The sequence below is a fragment of the Podarcis raffonei genome, chromosome 5 (assembly GCF_027172205.1).
Source record: "Podarcis raffonei isolate rPodRaf1 chromosome 5, rPodRaf1.pri, whole genome shotgun sequence".
NCBI lineage: Eukaryota > Metazoa > Chordata > Lepidosauria > Squamata > Lacertidae > Podarcis > Podarcis raffonei.
The window spans coordinates 47,535,420-47,562,246 of record NC_070606.1 but is presented as its reverse complement, the minus strand read 5'-3'; the positions used below and the strand labels follow the sequence as shown (position 1 = coordinate 47,562,246).

Below are 26,827 nucleotides of genomic sequence, written 5' to 3'. Positions count from 1 at the left end.
TGCCAAACCCCAGAACTTGGATATTTCTGCAGTCAAAAAGCCAGCCAAATCTTCCTTTTCTAGTTCTGGAATATTTCTAATCCTAAGATTACTTTCCCGGTTTTTCAGCTCCGCCATAGACAGATAGGCCTGTTGTTCAGTGACCTGTCTACTCAGTGGTCTTACTTCCCCTCTTAATTCCTCAATCCTTTTTTTGTTTTGGTCTGCTTTCGTGTTTGCGTCCTCAGCTAATTTTCGGTTCTCTGATATAGTCTTTTCAAAATTTCCTATCGCCTGTGTGTTTTGAGCAACTTGGTCTGTCAACTTATTAATCGTTGCTGTAACCTGGTCAAATTTAGCCGCTTGTTCATCAGCTTTCTTATTTAATGCTGCCAGTTGATCCAATATTTCTTTAGAAATAGGGTCTAATCCTCCTGCAGCCATATCCTCCAAAACTGGCTGTTTAAATTGTCCTTCTTGCAGACCTGTCACAATTGGAACAGATGATCTACGTGGCTGCACAGGCAAAGTTGATTGCAATAGTTCAGTTTGTTTTGCTTTCTTGGCAGCCCTTGTTTTTCCTGCCACACTCATTCCACAACTGTCTAGGTTTCAAGGTCAAATTGTAAATCCCATGGGAAAAGCAATCATCCAGGCAAAAAGATTTCCAAAACAACCAGCAGTTCTCAGAGGTTTATATTTCCACAATCCAGCAGGGGGAGCTCCCCAAAAGTTTCCACCATTTAATTCCCAAATATGGTAAAATCCAAAATAAGGGGGGGAAACCCTCTAAATTCACTTTAAACTGCAGATGATAAAGGTTCTTTGCGAAGGTGTGAACAACAGTTCCTTTTTTGTAACTGCAAAGTAGCCCAATGTAACTTTATGTCTCTATACACAGTTGCCACAGTCTGATGTTACTTTGTATCCAGGCAGCCCGTGAGCTGGGGCTTATAACTTTATAATCCACAAAATATAGAGAGGTATAGCACAGTCTCACTTGCAGGGTAAGTTCCAACTTCTTTTAAACTCCTTTCAACGCTTCCGCTTTAAAAAAACTTTGCTCAGTACTTTAAACAGGGACGGAAGACTGACTTCCTTTTTAGCGTCTCCCGCTTTCAGCCGAAATTCACCAATTTGATGTCCAAATAAAGCCTCAAATTTCTTACTCACGAGTTTGTTGTTTCCAATCAAATGTTCAAAGAAGAAAGGTCAGCGCTCATCAGCAGCAGCCGCGCGGCTTCGCTTCCGCGGAAAGAGCGATGGATTCACAGCACCGCTACCCCCTCCACGTTCCGGAGCCCCTTACGGGGTCCCTTCTGCGTATCCGAGGTCGCTCCTGGTGCCCGCCGAATCCCACGGCCACGGGCTCACTCTACCCGTGGTTTTCCTAAACGGGTCGTCGCTGTGCCGCAGCGCACGACCCTTTTCCGCGGAGCCCCTCTTCAACAACTGAAGAGGACCGCCATTGCTGTTTCGCGCCGCCTCCGGAAGTCCAAAAGTGCTCTTTTAAACTTCATTTTAGTTAATGTGTGCTAGTATCGTTTATTTCTGCTGTAAAAGATGGACAGTGGCCTAGTTCACACATCATGCTAAACCAAATATGGCTTAGCATGAATGAGCAAGTTGTATGTGCTCCCACGGAGTAAATTACTGCTTCTCTGCATCTTCCCAGTCATTCTGCTGCTGCACAAGGTTGAGTGAAGCTATGGTTTGGCTTAGAGGGTTGTCACAGACAAACCATGAGCCATAAAACATAAGACATCTATTGGTTACAGCTCATGCTTATTCTAGAGAGAGCTAGACGATCAGACACACACTCATCTAAATGGTAGCAGAATGACCAGGAGTAAAGCAGCCGTGATCTCATCCCAAGCAGGCATGGCTTGGCTTAGTGAGATGTGAAAACCAGGCCATTATGAGAGGATTAGCCTTGGAATTTGCCATCTTTAACACACACATAAACACCTCGCATTAGAAAGCACCTATAGTGGAATGTGTTCACAGCAGAGCTGCCAAGTGATTAAATGATTCCGGTTGATTAATGATCTTACTTTTAATCAGTTAATTACATTTGAGAGATTTAACAAAATGTAAGAAACTTAAGGATCAAAACCATGCACTTGTTAGAAAGAAGGACCATCTTTAATAATCTACCAAATAAAGCTCGAAGCCCTAGTTTACTACTATAACATTAGGCAGCTTTGCATATAATGCTAAACAATATTTTAGTGCTATGTTGATGAGCCTCAACATGCACACAGTTCCTTATTCCTCTACCTACATGCCCAAAGGGAGAATTTCAAAAGAATTTACTTTCACTTTTGTAGAATCTCACTTTAGTGTTATACTTGAGCTAGACAGTGCCGGATTTACGTATAAGCTAAACAAGCTATAGCTTAGGGCCCCACTCCCTTGGCCCCCCCCCCAAAAAAATTAAAAGTATTTTGCTATTAATATACTTCCTCTTAACTGTGTTTCAGTTCAACAGTTACTTTTATTAAATACATATTTTGTTATGTGCAAATGGCTTTAGATACCTATTAGGTCCATAGATTACCATATAGCATATATTCAACACAAAAAACAGCGACAATTTGTTGTTGACAAAGCACAGCTGGACATATAAAGGGCCCCATTACCTTCAGTAGCTTAGGGCCTCATCAAACCTAAATCCGGCCCTGGCTAGGAATCTCAATTTAAACCACATTATGGTCAGTTTCATAATAAGCCAACTTCAAAGCATGCCTAATAATAATAATAATAATAATAATAATAATTTTTAATTTATACCCCGCCCTCCCTAGCCAGCGCCAGGCTCATGGCGGCTAACACCAATAAAATTGCAATAAAACATAATGTGGGGAATGATGCATGGGTTTCTTTTAAACCAGGGCTTCTGGATTGAACCTAACACTTATCTGTTAAGGAGCATCCATTGTTTAGTCATAGAATCATAGCATCATAGAATTGCAGAGTTGGAAGGGTCCATGAGGGTCATCTAGTCCAGCCCCCTGCAATGCAGGAATCTTTTTGTCCAATGTGGGGCTGCAATTTGAGATTGAGAGACTGAGAGTCTCATGCTCTGCTGACTGAGTTGTTATGTGTGAGCAAAGCCACTGCTAAGTGTTAGGCTGAACATTATTTGAAATACTTTTCTCTGTGATGTTAAAAGTTCAAAACTCCTCTTTAATTCATAGTTATGAAATGTTCAGATATTTTCCTGGGTGGATTAGCACGATAATGGGGAAACTGGAGGAGCAGCTAATTAAGTGCAATCAAGAGATGTTTTACCTCTGATTTTGACGGATAATCCAGAAAATTTGATGCTGGAAAGTCCCTGTGTTTAAGTCCCCATGTTTAATCTGAGTTTGATAGTTTCTTCTGATGTCATCTTAGGATAGGAAGCACACTTCTTGGTTAACTTTCCACTTTACACCACCATTGCCAAGGTCAACTGAAGAAGCAATGGGTGAATCCTCTGGAAGCTACAGTGTCTTACAGTAGCTAAGTGCAGATTACTTATAATAGGATCTACTGGATGACTTTGCAGGAACATTAATCCTGCTTGATCGAGGGTAGAAATTAGACTGAGTTTTTCTAGAATATCATAGAGCTGTATGTTTTAGTTGTTTCATCTACAATGAATACAATTTCCTGGAAAATCCCTGAACTAGGGGACTAGGCCTGCCTCCTTCAGCAAGCACCTTTTAGCCATCAGCTAGTATAGGAACAAAAAGTGACAAGGGTTAAGCCTGTGCTCTTCTTGATCTGCTGGGCCTTGCTGCACACTTCCGAAATACATCGGTTTGTTGGATGAGGCACGCTGTGAATCAAAGTTCAAATAGGCCATTGTTGATATGGTTTGCTCTTTTGATAGACCTGCTCAAATTCCATGAGAGGAATTGTGGTCATACTTAAATTTCTCATTGATATTGATACTGTAAATTAATAGTTCATAAGAAACTGTGGGATGCAGGTGGCGCTGTGGGTTAAACCACAGAGCCTAGGGCTTGCTGATCAGAAGGTCGGCAGTTGGAATCTCTGCAGTGGGGTGAGCTCCCGTTGCTCGGTCCCTGCTCCTGCCAACCTAGCAGTTCAAAAGCACATCAAAGTGCAAGTAGATAAATAGGTACTGCTCCAGCAGGAAGGTAAACGGCATTTCCATGCGCTGCTCTGGTTCGCCAGAAGCGGCTTAGTCATGCTGGCCACATGACCCGGAAGCTGTATGCCAGCTCTCTCGGCCAATAAAGCGAGATGAGCGCCACAACCCCAGAGTCGGCCACGACTGGACCTAATAGTCAGGGGTCCCTTTAGCTTTAAGAAACTGTACCTTAAAACATCACATCCCTGCCTTACTAACAAATTCTGAATGCAGCATAAGAGAGAATCTTGCTATAGCGGAGGCATTTGAAGGACCTTTGATTAAGGGCCGAACTAGATGTGATGCTAAATGTGTCTTTGACTTAACACGCATTTGTAAACATGTGAGGAGGAGGCAGATAATCACAGCATTGGCACCAGTGGGAGTCTTCTTCCCAGGGCATATTGCAGTTTCAGAGGAAGGTCTTGTGCCAGCACTAAAGCAGAGAAGGAAGGGATTAAGTCTCCCCTCCAGGCCTTCTGATATCCTGATAATTATCAGCTTCCATCCAGCTGATGGTATTTGCATTTTTAAAAACCTTGGCTGTTAAATGCAAATATGCTTTTAGCATCCTGTGGAGTTTGGCCTTCAAGGTATTGCACAATAGTGGTGTGACTCTAGCACTTGGGTGAGCAGGTAGGCATAAACCCCAGGACACTGGGTTCTCCAACTGACCCTTGTGCAGAAAGACTGTGTGGTGCTTATGTTTAGGCACTGGTGAACTTTTAAATCTGATTGTGCTTCATCTAGAAAGATCAGAATTCCCAGTAGTGTCTGCTATGTTCAATAATTACTCCAGAGCCATTAAATTATTACCAGGGCTTTGAGAAGTCAAAGACATACAAGTATGAAAACAGAAAACACAATGAACGGAATAGCACAGTGAGCTGTAGTCAACAAACTCTTACTCGCTGAAAGTAGTGGACCTACATTAGTCCCTGACATTAATTTCAATGGGTCCACTCTGAGTAAAATATCATTGACTACACCTTTCTATATACACTTTCTGTTTTTCAGTTCCATTTGCATCTGTATAGTGCCATCTAAGCTATATACAGATGAACATTTTCCCTTCATCATAACTTCACATTTCCTCATTGTCCACTGCCCCCCCCCCCCAAATACGGATACCTGAAATACTAGTGGAACATATGGTTAATGATCAATACTATTCCTCTCTTTTTTTAATGAACAGAGAGACCCTGCCATATCAGCTGATGTGTCCATCTCTAAAAGTGCACTGTACTCTCGGATAAGCAGCTCGGAGGGAGAGAATACCTCCAGTTTGCTTTACCAGCAGCAAGACTTGGATTCTGCCTTGAGAGTTGCCAGAGAGGAGGTAACCCATAATCTTAAATGATAAAATTCTGTTTGTTTGTTTTTTTAATGAGTAGGCTTTCCTAAGCGCAGCTGTTCTGAGGTTTACCTGTGTGCAAAAAGAATGTCTATGTTAGGGTGTTGAAGCAATGGGCTAGTACTGTTGTAGTGCCAGCGGCTTCCTAACCATGGTTCACAGTGGAATGTTTCAATGAATAATTCCACTTAGGCATAAGTTGTCTCTCAAACCCTTAGCTCCAGTTCAGCATGATGTCCCATGGTTAACCCTAACCCTGGAGTGCTCCTAATCAGCATTTTAAACCTCAACCATGGCTATGCTACAGTTTCTCTGCACTGCCCCTCAATTGTACACCTTTTTCTGCTCTGCATAATAGAAAGCTGGCCCCAACAAATTTTGGGTGATAATTTTTTGTTTGTGGGGAAAAACTTACACAGTTGAGGCATGAGTTATGTATCGCTGAACAACTATTTTGTTTAGCCAGGAGAGAAACATATACAGCAGGTACACCATGTTCATTAGCATAGTGGAATAATGCGCTTGGAAGCCTTTGGCCAAATTTTAGCCAAGCAGATTGGCTTACATCAGTGCTACATGCGTAAAAGGGAAGTGATGAGCAACAGTTGAGCAATTTTCTCACTGATGGTGTGAGATACAGCATGTATGCTTGAAAAAGGCAACAAGAAGGTTCAGAAGATTAGAGCAGCATTGTATATTAGCTAGAATGGGAGTCCAAATGAAGGCGTCAGTATGGCTCACACCAGTTTTCTACATGTACAACAATGGTGAAAGATCCCACCCCAATCTCTGTGACAATTTGCTGGCTAGAGCAAAACCCGGATATAGATTTGGCAAACTTTACCGTATTGGCCTGAATATAAGCCTTACTTCTTTCCCAAATTCTGACCGTGAAAAGTTAAAGTGCGGCTTATATTTGCAACCTTATGGTATGCAGCCAGGAGCGCAGTAAAGCGGTGTCCACCCCGCACGTAGTCCCCCATCCTCTCCCAAGGTCAGGAATGGGGAGAGTGAGGAAGGGAAAAGGCTGCCGGCAATGCCACCCTTGGCCCAGTATGCAGCCAGGAGCAGCGAAGAATGGAACGGCTTATATTCGGGTGTTTTCTCTCCCCCCCCCCCATTTTAAAGCTTCGGCTTATATTCGGGTGTGGCTTATATTCAGGCCAATATGGTATTTCTGCATTGCCATAACATCTTCTAGAACAGTAAAAGCAGGAAATGCCTAAACATTTTTATTTGAAAATCTTCCCATTCTCTTAATAATTTAAGAAGTAACTTAACAAGATGCTTTGTGCCTTTAAGATGATTTAACAGGCTTCTTTCTCCTCTTGTAACAGATCATAGCTAAGGAAAGAGAGGTGTCAGAATGGAAAGACAAATACGAAGAGAGCAGGAGGGAAGTCATGGAAATGCGGTGTGTTTTTATTCTTTTTATGCCTGTGCTTTCAGAAGACTTGCTGTTATAACATACAAAGGCATCCATACGTAAAACAGCATTTGTGCATTGCTGCTATTTGCTGTTCAGAATTGTTTGTGATTTATTTATTTATTGCATCAGATCTTTAGTAACATGGAGACAATGAACAAAATGCCCAGAATACCGCTTAATCCTATCTATTAGTCTTGTACTGTTTTATGATTTATTTATTTTATTTATGTCTTTATTAAATTTGTATACCACCCTTCATCCATAGATCTCAGGGCAGTTCACCACATAAAGATACAATATAAAAACAAAAAATGCACAATAAAAGCAGGAACCAAAAAACCCAAACCAGAAAAAATGCCTTTTGCAAGGGATTCTTGAGAACCTTTGCAGTTAGCTGTTAGAATCTCCTGCAGATATGCCAGCAATATTCACATTCACAGATTATGCCTAAAATGGGTTTGACTTCCCAACAGCATCAGGTTATTATTATTATTATTATTTTTACAAGGCAGTACAGATTGACGTGCAACCTACCTTGAATATTCACTTGGCAAACTATGACTCATCACTCAAACATAACAGACTAAGGCTAGTCACATTTGATTAGCCTGATTTCACTCTGGAAAGGCAAGGATCAGCTTCCTAAATCACTTTTAATCTGCTTATTCCAGCTAGCCTCTTTTTGAGAACAAATCCAAAATAGGATGCAAGGGTGTACTTTTAAAATGAGGATGTAATAGGATGCGAGTGTGTTTTTAAAATGAGGACAAACCTTTCAAATTGCCGTTTTGCTTGACAGCTTTATGACTTTTTCATAAAATTATAACATTATGTATTTGTCATGGCATCACAGATTATTTTTGTAATTTTTTCCCCCCAAATGAGAATGTAAGTCCTCGTTATTTTTTAATATATAAGATTTGGTATAATATGAGGCAAGCCGCTGTTTTACTGCAATGCCCCCCTCTGCAAATATGCACTTCCTGGCAAGAGAAACTGTATTCTGCATGTTAAGAATTCACCAGTTAGGCATATGGGATAGCAAAAGGGAACAAACTGTCTTCGGTTAAAGCCATTGACAAAACCATCTTTGATTTTTAATACACTTGGATCAATCCCCAAAAGTGTTGTAGAATTATGAAGTCTTTGGTGCATCATCACTGCAGATTGTGTAGATGGCTTGCTTCAGAAGTCTTGTTGTGGTTTAGACACTTGGAGTTCCAGAGGAGTGGTAGATATGACTTTGCTCCAGAGTAATGATGCTTACAAAATTAATTATAACAAAAAAATTAACCAACAGATTGCTTACAAATTTTGGCAAGTTCAAAATGTTCCATATTACAGGCCTGTCAAGCTTGAAGTCAGCTGTAGTTTGATAAAGGCCTTCATTTGTGTATGGCCCATCTGGACTAGGGAAGCAAAGAATAAATCAAATCAGTCAGTCAATCAATCAATCAATCAATCAAGTATTTATTACAATCTATCAACCAATATGCAAAGTAAAAAATCAAATCCTCAGTAGAACCGATGATTAACAATGGCAAGCTGGAAACTAACGATCATGGCAGGTCTAAAAGTTATGACGTTCAGATATCTTGCCATCTGTTCAGTAATAGATTTATTAGTCTCTTTGAGTAAGATACTCAAAAGGGTCTCTTAAGGGCTGACAAGAAAGCCTACTCATAAGAAGATAAGTTATGTGTTCTCTAACCCCTTGATCAAGTCTACAGCAAAAGAGGGAATGTATCTAGCATACCCTTCATTGACTCTCCCAGAGGCCAGCTGGAAGAAATGGGAATTGCAGTCCAAAACATCCAGAGGGCACCAATTTGAAGGCTAATCTAATACTAGGCAGGCCACAATACATGGCACTGCATGTCTTGATGAGGACATGAGTTTAATATGCCCTCCCTGTGTGCTGTGCTGTGTATCAATTAAGCTTTCATGGAGTGTTGCCCTGTTGTTACTCAACTACATTTATCTTACTAAGTATGTTGAAGGTATTTAATAAGGCTTTTCCTTAAGAGATGCCATTGCAAAAATTAATTTCTGTGCATGTATGTTCATTATCTTTTCTTCTTTTTCTATAGGAAAATTGTTTCAGAGTATGAGAAGACGATTGCCCAAATGATAGGTAGGTGGCTGCGTCATGAAAGATGAACTTCTCTGTCCTCATTCTGATAAGAGAATATAGAAACTTATTTAAAGTTGGGTTCCTTTAGCCTTAAAAATCAGCAATAATTGTGAAAGTATCTTAGGGGGGCAGAAGCTACTAATTAGCCCAGGAAAACCAGTCTCACATTCTCCTGAAACAGAGATCTGAAACATAGCTGGTCACATCACTTTGATTTTGTACACAACAGCCTAGGCATCTTGGAGAGAATCCATTGCGCCATCTTCAGAAAGTCCTTTCATTATTCAATATTACTTTTATCAGAATGGCAAAGCTCTCTGCTTAATTGCTCCTGCCAAAAGGTGATGTCTTTACTTCTCCATGGGTAATCTATAACAGGGCAAGCCAACATGGTGCCCTTTGAATGTTGTTCAACTACAACTCCCATCATCCCTGATCACTGACCAAGGGGACTGAGACTGATGGGAGTTGTAGTCCAACAAGATCTGGAGAGTACCACATGGGCTATGGTGATCCATGAAATTATTCAAACGAGAACAAATGATTAGATATTGAAATGTTTAGCAACTGGCAATCTGATCCTAAGTACTCTAGGCACTATTTCAGGCACAATATAAGTAGTTCTGTGTGCACAACAGAATCTATGGCTCTTTTTCCCAAAGGTACCACTTAATTCTCAAAGCCTCAGAATTAGTCTATGATGTAGTGCACAAAGCTGATTCTATGATAGGGGGTCAGGAGCCCCACTTCACGTGTGCAACCACTTGGTCCTGCCTAAAGAAGGTCTTGGTGATTGTTACCAATCCCTTGTTCACCTGAAAGCTGGTTTTCATTAGAATGTTCCCAAGGAATTCTGGGCAGATGCCATTGATATGCGCGGTACTTCAAATATGATGTGAGCCAACTTTGTTAATGGCAGTTGACCCAACATGGGATTGCAGTCAACCACATTACAAGACTGTAGACTGCAGCAGTAAGAAGACAGATGTCTAGTTAACGAACTTCACTCTGCAAAAGAATAAAAGAATAAAAAAGGAAAAGTCCCTTTCTATCTGACTGCAGTCCAGTATTTTGTCTTCAAATGCCTACATAAATATTTCACAAATAAATGTTTATAAAAACTTAGATCTGAAAATGTTACAACACTCCTGGACATCATTGATATTTCTTTTAGAAACTCTGTTCCAAACTAGCTTGGCCATTAGTCACAAGGTCTTTAACTCTGTGGCATACATTTGTCAGTCATTAGCTTGAAATGCACTTGACTTTTTATAATATTGAATCTAGTAACACCTTTAAGACAGACAAATGTTATTAGTAGAGCATAAGCTCCAGCATATAAATTCTTATGATTTATAAGGTAGTTTGTCTTAAAAATGCTGCTGGGCTTAGACTATTAGCAGCTTGGAAGTATTATTTAAGTCCCTAAAAACAAAGCTCTCTTCGTTTGGAATAACAGACTAAAGCCACATAAAGGAACATCACTTTGAAGGGTTTAAAATATGTACATTGTCTTTGGAAGCCATATAATTCTGGTCTTTCTTTCATTACCACAACCCAAGTAACATATTTGCAATTAAAAAAAAAAATTGCAAAGCTGCCCAGTGAGTACAGTGCTAATATGAATCTTGTAGATTCATGGGATCATACTAACATAGCAATGGAGTAACCACTCATCTACTTCCGGGTTTAAATAAAACAGACTAGCACAGCTCAGTCTGTTAAGGAGTACTAAGTGTTTGTTTTCTGTAGTACAGCCCAGCTATTCAGAGTACAGAGTACAATTCTGGAATGTAGTACCATATGTGCACATACAGTTCAGTTACAAATTTGTAATGGGTAAGTTCAGTATACCCATTAAAATGTATGTTTATAGATTTAAAATATGATATTCATAACTGTTTGGGTTAATTTGTGTCTGTCTGTTCTTCATAATACTTCCTGGCCTGTTTCTTCTATTGTCCTCCGTCAACATCATTCAGCATCAGCATTATACATTTATTGTTAGCAGTTTCCAATGCATATTGCACACATCTGTGTCTGCTTGTGAAGCATGGTAGTCCCTCATAACATCCTAAAAATTGCCCAAAGTTGCTCATCACTAGCATTTTGCTTTTTAGCTCTACAGGCTAGCTTTCCCCAATTAAAGAGATAGATAGAAGCATACCTTGATAGTTTCTGATGAATTTATTCCATTTGGCATCTCCCAGTCTATTCCCTTCACAGAAATGAGTCACCAGAACAGTTTGCTGATGCCAAACACCACACTCGAAAGGCATCATTTATTTTGTCTGTTACACTTGTACCATCCTCTTCTTCTGAAGAACTTAGACTGGCTAGGTATAATTCCTGGATTGCCTTCCTTATAAGCAGTGCTCAAAGCCAAACCCACTTAACTGTAGCACTTGAATTTGATCATATGGCTTCATATGATCTTTTGTGTCATCTTTGGTGCTGTGGATACTGGAACAATTTGCTGCAGATATGACTTTGAAATCAGGACTCTTGTTCACTTTCTTCCTTTTAACTCAAGAGCTTTGAATCTTGTGTTTTTGTGGTGGTTAATTTTTCTGAAAAGATATACAATTTCATCACCAGAGCAACAGAATCTGAACTGAGCCCTGCTCTCTCTCTGTTTCCCCCCTCAAGTTAAGATGAAATTATTACAGACTGAATTTACAGTGCATATTTATTAAGAACTAATTCCCACTAAGCTCTGTGGCACATACTCCCAGGGAAACGTACATAGGGTTGTATCCATAGGGATTCATGTGCTTTGGTGAAGATGCAAACTTGGGATGAAACCTTTGTGATAGTCACCCAAAGTGGACTTTGCTGCCATTTTTTATTGTAGACAGGTAGAGTTCATAAGCTTCATTGGCTGACTGTCACATGGTAGAAGTGAGTGTGTGCCCCCTCTTCCATACACCTTAAATTACATTATTTCTGTACAAATGTCCCAAGACACATTTTTCTCTGCCTTTGGACACTATGGAATAATCACATAAATTAAACCCTCTCCTATAAGTGGCTCTTTGTGAAGAACATAAGTTATCCATTTCTTTAGGTGTGTGATGGAGCAGAGAGGCATGTGCTTGGAAGGATTCCTGAGAGTCTGTGTAGATGGTAAATCCTAGAAGAAATATAGGATAGAGGGGGAAACCTTCTACAAACCAGTGCTAATATTGCTTCTAATACTGTGCACTGTGCATTGCATCCTCCTTACTAGTCCCCTAGGTGGAACTAATGTAGGCCAAGGACAGGATAAGCCAGCTCATGGAGATCAGAAATGCTTTGGCACATATTCATTATGACTTTGATCTTCACATGTTCCACAGTGGCTTCAAGACTCAATGCCCAAGATGCCAAACTGTACTAACATTTATTATTATTATTATTATTATTATTATTAATAATAATAATAATAATTAAAAGTTAGGGTGGCTTAAAAATTCCTGTGGCAGGATGCTTTATATTATGGATGGGAAACGTGTGGCCCTCTGGGTGTTGTTGGATTCCAACTTCCATCAACCCCAGTGGTCAGGGGATGATGGGAATTGTTTTTCAGCAACACCCAAAGGGCCAAAGGTACCCCCCATTCCTACTTTATACCACAACAGGAAGATTTCACATTCCAATTTGGGGATGGGGAATTTTGCTTACTTGGTGGCTTGCTTCTAAGCTGCATCGCATGTGTCTCGTATCACTTGGTTAGACATGCGGCAAGATCTCCTGGTGTGTATATAAAAATATATTGATTGTGCAGTATACAGATGATGGAGTTACACACATTAGTATTCTGCAGGAAGAAAGTAAGAAAAAACAGCTCATCAGAATGGTTTCCACTTATAGCTTGAAGAGACCCTTCTGAGCTCTTTATAAATCTGCAGCTGTGACTGTATTTTGCTAATCCCTTTCGATATAATACTGAATTGGGTCAAGTAGTTCTGAGAAAGCTCTAAAGTAGTGTCTTAACTAATGGAGAACACAGTACTGCAACTCTCACCAGAAATGTAGATGAAAATATATCTGCAGGCTTCTAAAGTTATGAATAGGAGCTGTGAGGCAGGAGCTTATATCCTCAGTATCCTTTGGCATGTACCTTTCAGATCTTGTCTGTCTTCATATAATCTCCTTTGTTAAATCGCTTCAATGTGCCTCTGCTTCAGCCTCTATTGCATGTTCATCTGCATTCCAAAATTAATTTTTGTTTTGCATTATTTTTTGTGTTTGCAACATTGTGGGTGCCATGCACTCTATAGGCCAAGTACAGGCTGGCCGGAGAGTCTGCAAAGTGAAACATCACCAATTCTGAAAGCAAACACTTCACCCACAGATTATGCAAGTTCTTTTTCAAATGGCCCCTTGCACTGAACGTTTTGCCAGTATCAATTCCCTCCCCATTTCTTATGCTTTCATGTTTACAGACCCCCCACAGCTCCCTTGTTGAACCATTCATTCACATGTTGGCTTCTCATTGCTACAACTGACAATTGAAACTACGTTCATTCATTCAAGATTATTATGCTATTTACCTCTTCAACATTGAAATAAGGGGATATTGCCCTCTTTGCGTTACAGATTGTTGCATTTAAGTTTTTTCTGCTTTCTTGATTAAATTCCCTGATTTTTTTTCTATTTTGCTTCCATTTTTGTTGCTTCTTGTTCTTTGCTTGCAATTCCAAAACAAAGGCAAGCCTGGTAAGTAATGCTTTCACCAACTTTGGCACCTGCATATGGCATTTCTTTCTTCCTTTTCTTTCTTTTTCTGTGTATTTGCCGTATCTGCTTAGAAATACCAGACAATGATAGCCAATGTCCTTTGAAAGGATTGGCAGATTTCTGATGGCAGGCTTCATTTTAACCTCCAAAACAGGGTATAACGACAAATATGTCATTACCAGCAGACTGTGTTTCAACGTTTTCAGCGTGTGTACAGTGGCAACGGTACATAAAATTATGTTTTCTTCCACCCATGACCAATTTTATATAACCTTCTTTAATGCACATGTTTCTCCTCTTTGGGTTCTAGCCAGCTGGAATATCCATCAGTGAGATGTACAAGGTTTAGTTGAAGGGACAACAAATTCATTTCATTGTAGTTAGTGCTGGTGTCTGAGTTCCCACTTTCGATGTCTCCCCAGAAGTATAGGAAAAGAGTGTGCAAATCTCCACATTCTGAGATACAGGAAGTATATCACATTTTTGGCAATCATAGTCATAGAGGGTTTTACTTACCACTTTTTCCACAGATACATTTGTGCTCAAAAGTGTTTGCAGAAAATAAACAGCCTAAGTACGATTATATGGTGACCATGGTAAAAAAAAAAAAAAAGGCTATATAACACTAAGAAGTCAACAGTTAATAGTAACAGTCCCTTCATGAAGACTTCCAGGGCAAGAGGGTGGGGTGTGGCAGGTGGAAACAACCGTGTGCATAGTGTTGTTTGGGGTGGGGGTTGTTATTTTGTTTGGAGCAACCACTTTTAAAAGTGAAGATCTGTGTGCGGTTTGCTGTGTTTAGCACTTCCACGAACGTAATGATTCTAAGTTTGCCAAGTTTGCTGCCTCAGGTTGATGTAAGTTGAGCTCATTTTCCATCAACAGGAAGCCTAATCAGTATTGCTGAATTACTGTATTTTTCTCTCTATAGGACGCACTTTCCCCCCTCCAAAAATGAAGGTGAAATGTGTGTGCGTCCTATGGAGCGAATGCAGGCTCCTTGGCTTCAGCGATAGCAACGCGAAACCTCCGAAGCGCAGAGGGAGAGCTCCCCCCACGCTCCGGAGGCTTCGCGTTGCTTTCGCTGAAGCCGCCTGAAGCCCCCGGAGCGCAGAGGGAGTTCCCTGCGCTCCGAAGGCTTGCGGATAGCCGCCTGAAGAGCGAGAGGAGTCGGTGCACATCCCTTTGCTCTCCAGGCTTCGCTTCGCTGGAGAGGCACTGCACAGTTTTCCCTCTCTGCGCAGCACCCCTTCAGCGAAGCGGGAGGAGAAATGGAAGGGGCTCCGTTTCTTCTGCTGCTTCGCTGAAGGGGCGCTGAGCAGAGAGGGGGAGAATTCCCCCCCCTGTTCTCCCCCTCCTATGGTCCGGTGCGTCCTATAGAGCGAAAAATACGGTAATAACTGCACTGCATTGGAATAAGCAAGTTTCTTAGAGAACGGAAGGCAATTCCCAGGCAGAAACATTTCTGTTGTGTTTAGTGCCTGCTTCTGTTCCAAAGGAGAGAAGCCAAACTGCACTTCTTTACTCTGTTTAAAACCTGCTTCCCCAACCAGGTGCCCACCACATATTTTTTATTACAACTCCCATAATCCCTGGTCATTGACTGAGGCTGATGGGAGTTATAGTGCAAAACAGTTTGAGGGCACCTGATTGGGAAAGGCTTGTTTAGAATGTATCATGAGGAGAAATGAGGTCAATTTAGTTCCTGCATTAGAAAACAAAATAAAATTTAAAAACAAACAACCTTCTGGTTAGATGAAATTTCCAATGCAAGTTTATTTTATTAAATTCCTGTCCAGTCTTCCCTCCCAAAGGAGCCCAGTTTATGTCCTCTCTATAATACTCTTGCAGTATCTTATGCTAATGTTTAATATTCCCTATGAAGCACAGTGGATAATACCAATTAAAAAGTTTTCATTATTCTTACTTGTGCTCCTTCTGTAATTGTCTCCCACAGAGGATGAACAGAGAGAAAAATCCATGTCCCACCACACAGTCCAGCAGCTGATCATAGAAAAAGAGCAAGCATTATCAGATCTGAACTCTGTGGAAAAATCACTGGCAGATCTCTTTAGAAGATATGAAAAAATGAAAGAGGTTCTGGAAGGATTTAGGAAGGTAAGTCACTGTGAATAAATACTTGTAGACTTGTGCCTCAGCCTGGAGGTCCACATGCAACTAAGGTGTACAGATAGTGAGGTGTGTTGCATCCAGAGGCTTCTGTGTTCCTTTTAATTGACAGCCTGATTTTCATCCCTGCTTTGTGTGCAAATCACAATTCCTCCATGGAAATGACTGGGGGTGCACTTGAGGGTGAGGGGAAAGGGACTTGCCATTCAAAGCCATGAAGTTTGATCACAAAAGTCCAGTAAAATAATTCTTGCCCTCCTATTAACTCTCCTTTTTCTTTTCACTTAAGAATGAAGAAGTGTTAAAGAAATGCGCACAAGAGTACTTATCACGAGTAAAAAAAGAAGAGCAGCGATACCAAGCCCTCAAAATTCATGCAGAGGAAAAGCTGGACAGGTATTTTGGTAGTGGATGAGAGGTGCCCTGGTCTGTCAACCAAAAGCTTCTGTCTAATTCTCTAACCCGGTGGTGGGAATATCCAACCCATAGGCCAGTTTTGGCCTGACATTGATCCCAAATTGATCCACAAGGCCTCTTCCCCCCCCCCCAAACCATCATATGTGCTGCCGGGTGTGGGGCAGGTGGAGATGCAGCTAGATTGATTGTGCTGCTGAGTTCCCTATGGGGAACTGGATCACACAGCCACTTGCAGCAGAAAGCAGGACTTGAAGACACCACCCAACAGCTGGTAGGCAATGACTTCAAGCCTGCTGATCAGCAGCTCTTTGCAAGCCCTGCATGGTGGTTTGAAGTTCTGACCATCATCACCTGATGTCATTGTGATGTCAGCTGATTGGCAACCTTGCTCATCTGTCACGGTTGACTCATGAAAGGTAGAGGAGATAAGAATCTGGCCTGAACAGGTTCCCCTTCCCTGCTCTAGCCTCAGCTAATTTTCATATATTTGCTTCTTTTGTATTATTTATTCTGCAAGTCATGAGTGGAGGAGGTCCATATATATTGCTGAATCCCTGTGATTCCTGCTCTGCCTTCTGTTCCATCTTCAGCTTCTAAGGTTTCACTAGACATTGTCTCCATGATTAGAAGGACCATTTTCACAGCCAAAGAAATCCATCCCTTTTTTCAAATTGTGCAAACTCAGTTCTGCATTCAGTGGCAAGCTTGGTACTTGCGTAGTATGATCACTGCATAACCATAGCCCTGTTTTATTATAAATTTCAGATTGACTCATGATTGTGTGTTATGAGTCACAACGATGCAAATTCCAGCTCCCTCCATTATAAACATTGTGCGTGAAATATTGTCATGTTTAAGTAGCTCGCAAGTGTGACTTTTCCAAGGGCAAGCAGGCATATGGACCCACTTAGTATGCCTCCATGTGTCAATGTTGTAAGTGTATACAAAAAGCAAGGCAAACCCTCCATGGCCTGCACTCTTAATGAGCTGTCTTTTCACAGAGCCAATGCTGAAATTGCACAAGTCCGTGGCAAGGCTCAACAAGAACAGGCAGCTTACCAAGCCAGCCTCCGTAAAGAGCAGCTGAAGGTGGATGCATTGGAAAGAACACTGGAACAAAAGGTAAACTCCCTGTGAATTGTCTTATAAAGCTGCTGCTAGAGGGTGTATTGTGTTTTGTATCTGTGCATCCAGAGTCAGATGTGGTACTTACTTGCCCAAACAAATTAAGAACAGGAGAATTCCGACTGAGTAACTCTTTCTGATGTCACAGTTCATGATCCCGTAGGTAATGTGTTTGTTGTCCAGCTTGAGTATTCTAACTGGAGCCGGGATTTGACCATTGTGAATTATAGGATGATGTATTCAACACAGAGACCTAGCTGGAACTCACAGTTCACCGGATCAAAGGACACCATGTTAAGTTTATCACCATTGTCCATGGAATCTCTTGTGGGTCATATGTACCGTGTAGGCTGGCATCACATAATACAAGAAGTCACCTTTGAATGTCAAGTTAATATATCTGGAAAAATTCTGCTTTCCTATTGTAAGTGATATGCCTATTATATGAACTGCACATGGTGACCATAACAATTGAATTGCATTTATGGTATATAGATATATTATGAAAAGCAGCTATTTTTTAAATCCTTTTTAAAAATCCAAATGGGCTCTGCATAGATCCCATTATTTAGAGACAGAGCTGCATAAAATTAATCACTGGCTTTAAAACTGTAGAGTTCTCCCTTTGCAGGTACAAAAACTGATAAAGCTGCAGGCTGTGTTTTGAGCTTGACATCTTGAACAGACTAGCACCTTTAAGTAAAGATCCTGTCATAAAAGCATACCTAAAGCATGGATGAGCCAAATTTACACTTGTTGGATCTAATTTGGTTTTTTTTACAAGAAGCCCAAGATCCACCAACCAGAGCTAAACGCAAAAGATACATAGTTAGAATTAAATGTGCTTTGAACACATTCTGACCCTAGACATTTGTTGACAAGACCAAAACTGGAGCTCACAGTCCTTTCCCACAAAAGTCCACTCCTGGTTCACTTTCTTCATTTTGGCAGCCTTATAAAAAGTCCCATTTTGCAGTTGCTAAACAATTGGGAATCAGAAATCTTGCAGCAATCTTCTGCAGATCTTCCAGAGATCTACCTTTTGCCCACGCCTGGCCTAAAGTCCCTTTGGAGGCATTGGTACAGCAGCAGCTGCTACTGTTCCAGTGCTGGAAAGGTTGCATATTGACATCATGACAAATGCATGGTGCCCTTCTTTCCATGCTGAGACTATGCTCCCAGTGCCATCATCAACTTCTCCACTGGTGCAGTGACTACTCAAAATGTAAATACAGCTTTGCACTAACAAATGTTTCCTTGCTTTGTTGTGTGTTCTTTTTTCAGAATAAAGAAATAGAAGAATTGACGAAGATTTGCGATGAACTGATTGCCAAAATGGGGAAAAGCTAACTTTTAACCAAAATCCTGGATTTCAACCTTGAGTGCAATATGACCATTGGCACACTGATGTCCACACGTTGATGTGAACAGGATCTATTTTCACTTTTTTGTATGCACTACTGTATTTTTCTTTCTTAATAATGATTGATTTGATTGTATGCAGTACTAAGAAGACTATCAGATTCCTTGCTATTGTTTGCAATTTTTTCCGTAGAATAATTCATAGCAAGTTGATCTCAAAAAGTTCCTGTATCAGGGAGATTTGTCAGATTCTTTAATAAATTGCAGTTGCTCATCCTAGCCTTTCCCCTTTGTACATGAGTTCCCATGTTGGATGTCTTTTTTTTTTTTTTTTGGATTTAATATAAATGTGTATTACTTGCATGGGGACTCTTGCCTTAAGGAATGTACATTTTATCTGCATTTGCTGATTTGTAAAATAAAAATAAAACTTGAAAAACGAATGGGATTGTCCTATCAAGTCGTTATTATCAACGAATTTTCATTTCCAACTTGGTAATAGGTGTGCCTTCATTCCACTACTTGTGTACGTGCTTTAAATGGAATTCTAGATCCCTGATGGAGGGGGTACCCAGATGTTTAACACACAGCATGGCATCCAAGTCCTCTATACCTTCAAGAGATGTGACTCGTTTTTTTCTTTTCTTCCAAAAGAAGCAGCACTAATCCCCAGAGGCTAAGTAGTAAATATATTTAGGGGTTTAATCATTGATCTGGTGACCAGCACTGTTCATTGATCTTGCTTATCTTGCCTTTGAGACTTCTGCAGTGACATTTTCACAGGTAACTTGAAACTTGCCAGAATTACCACCTGTGTATCTTTGATATCATCACCACTTTGATTCACAAGTGAAGCTACCTTTGGTGTAAGGTCACCTCTATCCTCTGTGGGAAAGGATACAGCGGTGAGAGAACGAGAGAGAGCTTGGGTGTTGTAGTGGTTAAGAGCAGTAGATTCGTAATCTGGGGAACCGGGTTTGCTTCCCCGCTCCTCCACATGCAGCTGCTGGGTGACCTTGGGCTAGTCACGCTTCTCTGAAGTCTCTCAGCCCCACTCACCTCACAGAGTGTTTGTTGTGGGGGAGGAAGGGAAAGGAGAATGTTAGCCGCTTTGAGACTCCTTTGGGTAGTGATAAAGCGGGATATCAAATCCAAACTCTTCTTCTTCTTCTTCTTCTAGCCAATGAAATTGTCCTGTCACTGGCCCCTGCATCTTCACCAGAGGGTTGGGAGAACCCTCAAAACACATTTGGGGTAGGGCGTGGTTTGCAGGGAGAGAAAGTCCCAGTGTGCAGGCTGGGATGACGTCATTGGATACAAGCAGCTGTGTGTATGTTAAGTGAGTGGGATTGTGTGTGGGTGGGTCTGGCTCTACAGAATAATGCAGCCCTCAATCTGAAAAAGTCTTCCCCACTTCCAGTTTAATCTGAAAGACAAATCTCCATCTATCCATCCCTGAGTAATATGAAAACGGATATCAAATAGTTTATGTTAATGAGGTTTGCTCTAATTAAATATAATTATAGACTTATTTGATGTTGCGGCAGATAAAACATTTTCTTCTAGATGATGATTAAAATTTATTTCCTGAGAAAGTTGTAGAGAAGAATTACATCTGGTTTGAAGGACAACTGGGAAGAACTAGATAAGCAGCATTCTGTACACCTCTTTATCCTCGACATCATCCTCTATAGAGGATTAACTATGCTGAATAAGCATTAGAGCTTTAATGACAAACAGTTTGCTTTGTCTAATGATACATTTCTTGGCTCTCCATGATGAAGCCATTTGCCAGCTTGGTCCTCCTCAGTTTGCTTTTCACCATCCAAAGTAAGTCATTTTGCTCTATTTGTTCTTTCTTCTTTATGGTACCTGGCACATGTAGCATTTCTTCATCTCAGATGCATTATTTTGTTGGTTCCAGTGCTTTTCTTCTAGAAAAGAAAGGTCCCGGTAGACGTTACACTTTTCACCAATGCTTTTCAACTAGAAAAAGGGTGCTGGTACTGAGTATCCTTGAGTACCCCCAGAAAAAAGCACTAATTGCTTCCATGAATGGGGATTTGCTAATACTAGGGAATACTTTTTGCATAGCTTTATGATGCAATAGTTACAGTAATGGCCAGCTCTTTGATGTACATTTAATTGGTGCCTGCTAGAACATCTTTGGGAATGAATCAATTTTTAGTTAGGTTGCTTAAGTTATCTTCCAAATGCATATGGCTGATTAACATCCTATATCCTTTTAAATATGTTTGTGGGAACAGGCAGTTATTGTTTTGTTTTGTTCTTGTTTATGTTTTTATTGCATATTTTGTTCTGTGAACAGCTCTGAGATCTTCAGATGAAGTACAGTTTACAAATTTAATAAATGAAAAATAAATAAATATCAGCATTAAATTTTCAGTGTTGTTCCTGTTGCTGATCTGCTACAACAGATAAACAACCCCCTCCTCTGAGTGAAGCTCAGAAACCATTCATGTTGAAAATGTGTCTCTTTAGATGCTGAATATCTAGTTTTTAAATCATCATTCAGATTTGCAGACACGAGCAAGGGAAAGTAGTACAGTACCTTGCTGAAACTGAAATTTACAGGATTTGGAATTCGTAATTTCTCTTCTTTTCCTGGTTGGCATTATTATGTGAATAGTAAAAGTTGCATGCTACTGTTTCAAAGTTTCTTGCAAGATCTCATTTTTATTAGGAGGCAAAGTGGACATCACACTTCTCAAATACATTGACTCTGTTAAGTGTGGGGTAAATAGAAACAAGCCCAAGATGTTTGTGAATTGATCTGCTTCTTCACTTGAATTAAAACCCAATACAATGGCTTCTCACTAGATTCTTCATTATTCTTTGGCAATGTTTGTGTGAAATATAAGTCAAATTGCCCTTTTTATTTGAAGCTGAGATCAGAGCTGATTTTCTATAGTTCTTTGCATATAAAGCCTTCATCTGTTTTTAATTGATGACAGGCGAAGCACTGCAATGCTATACGTGTGTAGGTACAAGTGATGAAGAATGTAACAGACAAGGTACAGAGCAATGTCCAGGGAGTTCTGATGCCTGCGCAATCATAAGAGGACAGTCAAGTAAGTGGTTGTATAATGGTAATAATATAAACTGTTTCTGGTTAATTTCAAGCAATGGAAAATTCTGAGAATTTTGCTAGCCAGAAAGGTGCAAGGGGCGGGGGGGGGGGAGGCCATAACACAGAGAAAGCAGAATCCATTTGCATTTTATCTTTAACATTATTGATAAATTACATTTCGGTCCACTTTTGTACTGAACTTTCAAATATCCATAAATACAGCATTTAAAATCCTTAATTTTGAAGGGCCGTTTAATCCAGATAATTTAAATTTATGGGAATGTTGTCTGTATTCTGTTCTTTTCCTTTATCTTGTTAAATACTGTACTCTCAATTAACTGAGTAAATTTCATGCCATCAGAAGTCTTAACTAAATTTTCTACTATAAGGAGACAAAAAATAAATGTGCTATAGTTGAAGGTCTGTATTTCCTGTGGGTTTTAGCAGGTATTGCACAGGTGGTAATATAGCAAGTTACTTGAGATGTTAACTAATTTACCTGAAGATTAATACATCAGGTTATTTTGATGTTAACTAATTAATTTGAAGATATCAGTCAATATTGACAAGATACCAGGAAATAGTCTGAAAGCATAGAATATTTCCAAAAGTCTCAGTAATAGTTGAAATAATCACACACACATTTCAGAAGCTTCCTAAGGAACTGGAGTTAGCCTTTCAATAAACATCTTGCCCAAATGATGTCCCTCTCAGCTGTTCCAATGGAGAAGAGGAGAAGCCTGCAGGAGCTCTCCACACACAAAGTTAAGGAAGTTCAGATGGAGGAACTTAAAACTGTAGTTTCTGTCTAATATACCTTTAAACTCATGAACTTGGCTAGTAATATCTATCTTTGAAAGGTCCTTGATAAACACTTCAACAATTGAGTTACTTTGTTTCAGGTTGTGATAAATTAAGATAAGTATTCACTTTATTTTCATGTTTCTTTTCTGATTATACTAACCACCTGAACTTTCGGAACATTCATTTATTGTCTCTTGAATTTACTCTTAAAGTTCAATTTCCCACTTTCCTAAACGATGAGTTTCCACAGACAAGACACTTGACTTTAGGCAAGGTTTGAGTTCTCTATCTGATCCATTTTCTCTGAAGCCCGAAAAATGTTTCCATCACATGTTCATCATATCATATTAGCAAGCAGTATAAACAATACAAACAATACAACCAAGGTTGCTTTCTCTTAAGCTCCTTAAAGTTCTCTCTTTCCTATTCTGGAGATGAAACTAAAGCAGGTGAACTAGCATTTTGTCATTGTCACCCTTTATCAATATTTCTATGAGATAAAAGGCCACAATGAAGCAAAGATTAATAATTAACTATTTAGGCTTCAAGCCTAGAGTAGGAACAATCAGAAACTTTGGATTAGAACATCAGTCTATGTTTTTCTAACATCCACAGCAATTCTTCTGGATGGCAACTAAATAAAGGGAAGTCTTGGTACTTCTAATAGGCATGTAAATTTGTAGCTACACTTCCTGACTGACAAATAAAATAAAATGCATTTTATAAAGCCAAATCAATGTAATATTGTTCCTTAAAATGGCAATGCTTTCACCTAGGATAAGCAGTTTGAAGATGTGAGCCTAGATGTTCCGATTCAAGCTAATAAGATAAAGAAGCAGTTAAGCATGGATGGTGTAATATGTTCTGGATTTGTCTCTGAATCTATTCTAGGTGGCATTATGAAGTCGTGTTCGTATAGGTCATTCTGTGAGCGAGCGCGGAGGGAAGGTTCACGGGCACCTGGAGTGAGTGTCCACTGCTGCTATTCAAATAATTGCAATGCCAAAGGCCTGGGCACAAGACATATTCCCTCCTCTGGCTACTTCTCTTTACTTCTTTCTGCTCTCTTGTGGCACTTCTTTTTTTAACCTGGAATGGAATTTGAACAGGAACAGAAGATAGAAAGGAAGCTACTCAACCAGAGCTACAATACTGTATTTGAAGGATTGATATCAGGAAACCCAAACGAGCACTCCTATGACTATAGGACATTACATTTCAAAAAAAAATCAGCGGCAGTTAAAGATGTTGGTTGGAGCGGAGGGCACAGAAAAGCAGACATAAACCCTGAAACAGTTCGGTCTCAATCCTATGTATTTTCAGTCATTGAGTATTTCAAGGCTATTGTTTTAACCAGATGTGTTTCAACCATATTGTTGGTTTTAATATGAGTCTATATTGGGATAATGTGAGAGGAGGTTTGGGGAGACCGGCAAATGGCATTGTACCTATGATGCTAAGTAACATAAACTTGTAATATTAAGCCGAAGAAGCACAGGATTAGCACAGATTAATGGTTAATGTGACAGTTTTATGTTTTTAATCATGAAGGTGAACCACTTTGGGAAAGCTTGCCCTGAAATGTAATATAAAAATACTGGAAATAGATAATCTAGTTAGAAGAGTTAGTTTTGTCCATAAGAAAAGCCCATGAGCTGAATCAATGTGTAAACTGGGCTGGGCTGATAAGCCCAATTTTTCACCAACATTATGTGTACCATCATTCCCCCCTCCTCACTTGTTGTTAATTCAGCATGTGAGCATTTCTCATGAACTGGGCTTTATTTGGCAATTAATCCCACAAACAAGCAAAACATAGCTGCCAAGAGCAGCCTTGTAATGATGTATGTGCAGCTTTACAATCTGACAATGCTGAAGAGCCTCTTGTGTGACCAGCAATGTCATGAAATTTGCTTATGGAACAATAGAGTTTAGCAATCCTCCTCCAGGAACTCTTTCTCAAGGAACTCTCCTAACAGGAACTCTTTGTGATGAATGGTTTATTGGAGAGGAAATAAACAAAGCGATTTGAAAAGATACCTAAAGCCTGATTTTATAGAGTTAGTTGAGTAGCTTTGGTACCATTCTGAATATATCACAGCAGACTGTTGGAAAATCAAGTCCTTAAAATGGCCTTGTGGCATTGGATGGATATTACGAAAACATGATGGGCAAAGGGAGTACAGCTTTATCTAGGATGATCCCTAGGGTAGAAACTGCAAATCCAGATTAAGCAATGACACAGTTTCTGGTCACTAGGCTTCTTAGGTTGCATTCCTATACCTACCTACCTGGGAGTAAGTCTTATTAAATCCAATAGGACTTGCTTCTGAGTAGACATTAAGAACATAAGAAGAGCCTGTTGAATCAGGCCAATGGCCCACCTAGTCCAGCCTCCTGTTCTCACAGCAACCAACCAGATGCCTGACTCAAGCACAAGATCACTCTCCCCTCCCTCATAGGGAAGATCTAGCTCTATGTATAGAGTTGTGCTTGTGAACAGACCTACCAGTTACCTTGTGTGCCCCTATGATTAGCCGACAGCTATTTATTAAAGCTTTTGATCGTTGACTCCTTTTGACATGGTTTCATTGTGTTGTGTGTATTGGCCGCCATGCTTCCCTTTATGCCTATGTATATTATTGTTTATGGTGGAAATAAAGGTGTTCTCTAAATAGAAATGAAATGTAGCTGTACAGTTTCTGACCTGGGAATGCTAATAATTGCATGGCTTCTGCTACCTAGAGTACTCCTAAACCAAACTGCCCTGGAGGTCTAACCCTCCTAGTGATAATGTATTTTCTAATTTTATTTACACAAAAATGTATAGACCATGCACAGATATAAGATATCAAGCTAAGGTACAACAGAATATGCAGCTCAACAGAACATAAATTACTCATTAAAATGACAGACTCATCTTTTAAAAGTTTAATAAACTGGGGAGGCCTGTCAGCCTAAGAGATGCCTGGAAATTTTAGGATGCTTGCTAAATCTCTGACGGAAGAGTATCAGAGTTGTTTGGCTAAGAAAGATCCCAACCTCCACCACCCAACCTCAGATTCTTAGAAGGTGCTCTTTCCAGTGCAAAAGGAAGGAACCTTCCAGAGGAAGGTGATCTTCTGTTGCCTCAGGTGAGCCTCCACAGTACAAGGCAAAATTCATGTGAAAATCGGCTGTCTTGGGCCACTCAGATAGCAGTCATTGGTCAATGTAATAGGTTGCTGGGAACAGAAGCCGATTTGACTAGAGCTGGTACTCCAATGTGGTGAACTTGTTCCAACAAAGGTCAGAGCTAGAAGGGACTTAATTCTCTCTGTAAGAAGTGCCCCATGCTCTGAAACAGGTACTCTGGCAAGTAGGACTATGAGACTGTAGTCCCTGGGGCAGACATCTAAAGAGGCTTGGTTGGCTGCTTGGATGCACATGCTTACTGGGTCTAGAATTTAAGTTGGGAGATGCCACACTGTCCTGAACCCCTGGTCAACCTGGCAGCAGGTCACTATATCAAGTCCCCAGTTCAAGGTCAATCTACATGCCCAAAGTCCTGCAGATATCCTGGTGCATCCAAGCTGAGTTCCATCAACATGGACAGTTGAGTAGACCCAGCACGTCAGCTCTGCTGCCCTTTTGTACTTTGCATGCTGATTGCAGCATCTGGGCTTCATGAGACCTGTGATCCTCACCTGTTCTGAGCCTACTCCAGCTGAGGAATCACACACCTTGCCTGCCTCAGCTTCCTGGAGTGCCCTGCCCGCTGCTCCCTACACCTCAGAGCCCACCGTGTTCATGGAGACAGGGGCCCCTCTGGCTCTGGTGATGGGTCCTCTTGTTCTGGTTCCTGTGCACTGACCCCCACCCCCTCCATCATCCCATGAGTGCTTCCTACATCAACTCCTCCTTCCCCAATCTCCAGCTTGCCGCAGTGTGTCCCAGTCTCAGCTACACCTTTTGCTGGGATCGTCTTCCTCCTCCCCAGCCAGTTCATGACAACATACTTCCCTCTGAAAGGTATTTCTTTGCAGACACTTTCCCCTAGTTTTGATCCAGAAATGAAGATATCCTAGGGCCGTATTGTGATGCCACAGTTGTAATGAGATGACATAACAGTGTTCTGTATGTATGCAGACATCGCC

At 40.5% G+C, this 26,827-nt stretch overlaps 1 protein-coding gene and 1 long non-coding RNA gene across 12 annotated transcripts in view; both read left to right on the top strand.

Annotated features, from left to right (window-relative positions):
* The window catches only part of TACC2 (transforming acidic coiled-coil containing protein 2), a 161,921-nt gene extending 142,682 nt beyond the window's left edge, over positions 1-19,239 (top strand). For all 11 annotated transcript variants that reach the window (XM_053389000.1, XM_053389001.1, XM_053389005.1 and 8 more), the window contains 7 exons: positions 5,319-5,462; positions 6,815-6,891; positions 8,997-9,040; positions 15,720-15,880; positions 16,182-16,288; positions 17,311-17,431; positions 18,719-19,239. In XM_053389000.1, coding sequence (XP_053244975.1) covers positions 5,319-5,462; positions 6,815-6,891; positions 8,997-9,040; positions 15,720-15,880; positions 16,182-16,288; positions 17,311-17,431; positions 18,719-18,784 — 720 coding nt within the window. In that variant the 3' untranslated portion in view covers positions 18,785-19,239. The remainder of the gene's footprint in view (positions 1-5,318; positions 5,463-6,814; positions 6,892-8,996; positions 9,041-15,719; positions 15,881-16,181; positions 16,289-17,310; positions 17,432-18,718) is intronic.
* Positions 9,047-12,845, top strand: LOC128414167 (uncharacterized). The gene is made up of 2 exons (XR_008330600.1): positions 9,047-9,980; positions 10,019-12,845. It is a non-coding gene; the product is annotated as an uncharacterized LOC128414167 (long non-coding RNA).
* Positions 19,240-26,827: the final 7,588 nt, after the last annotated feature.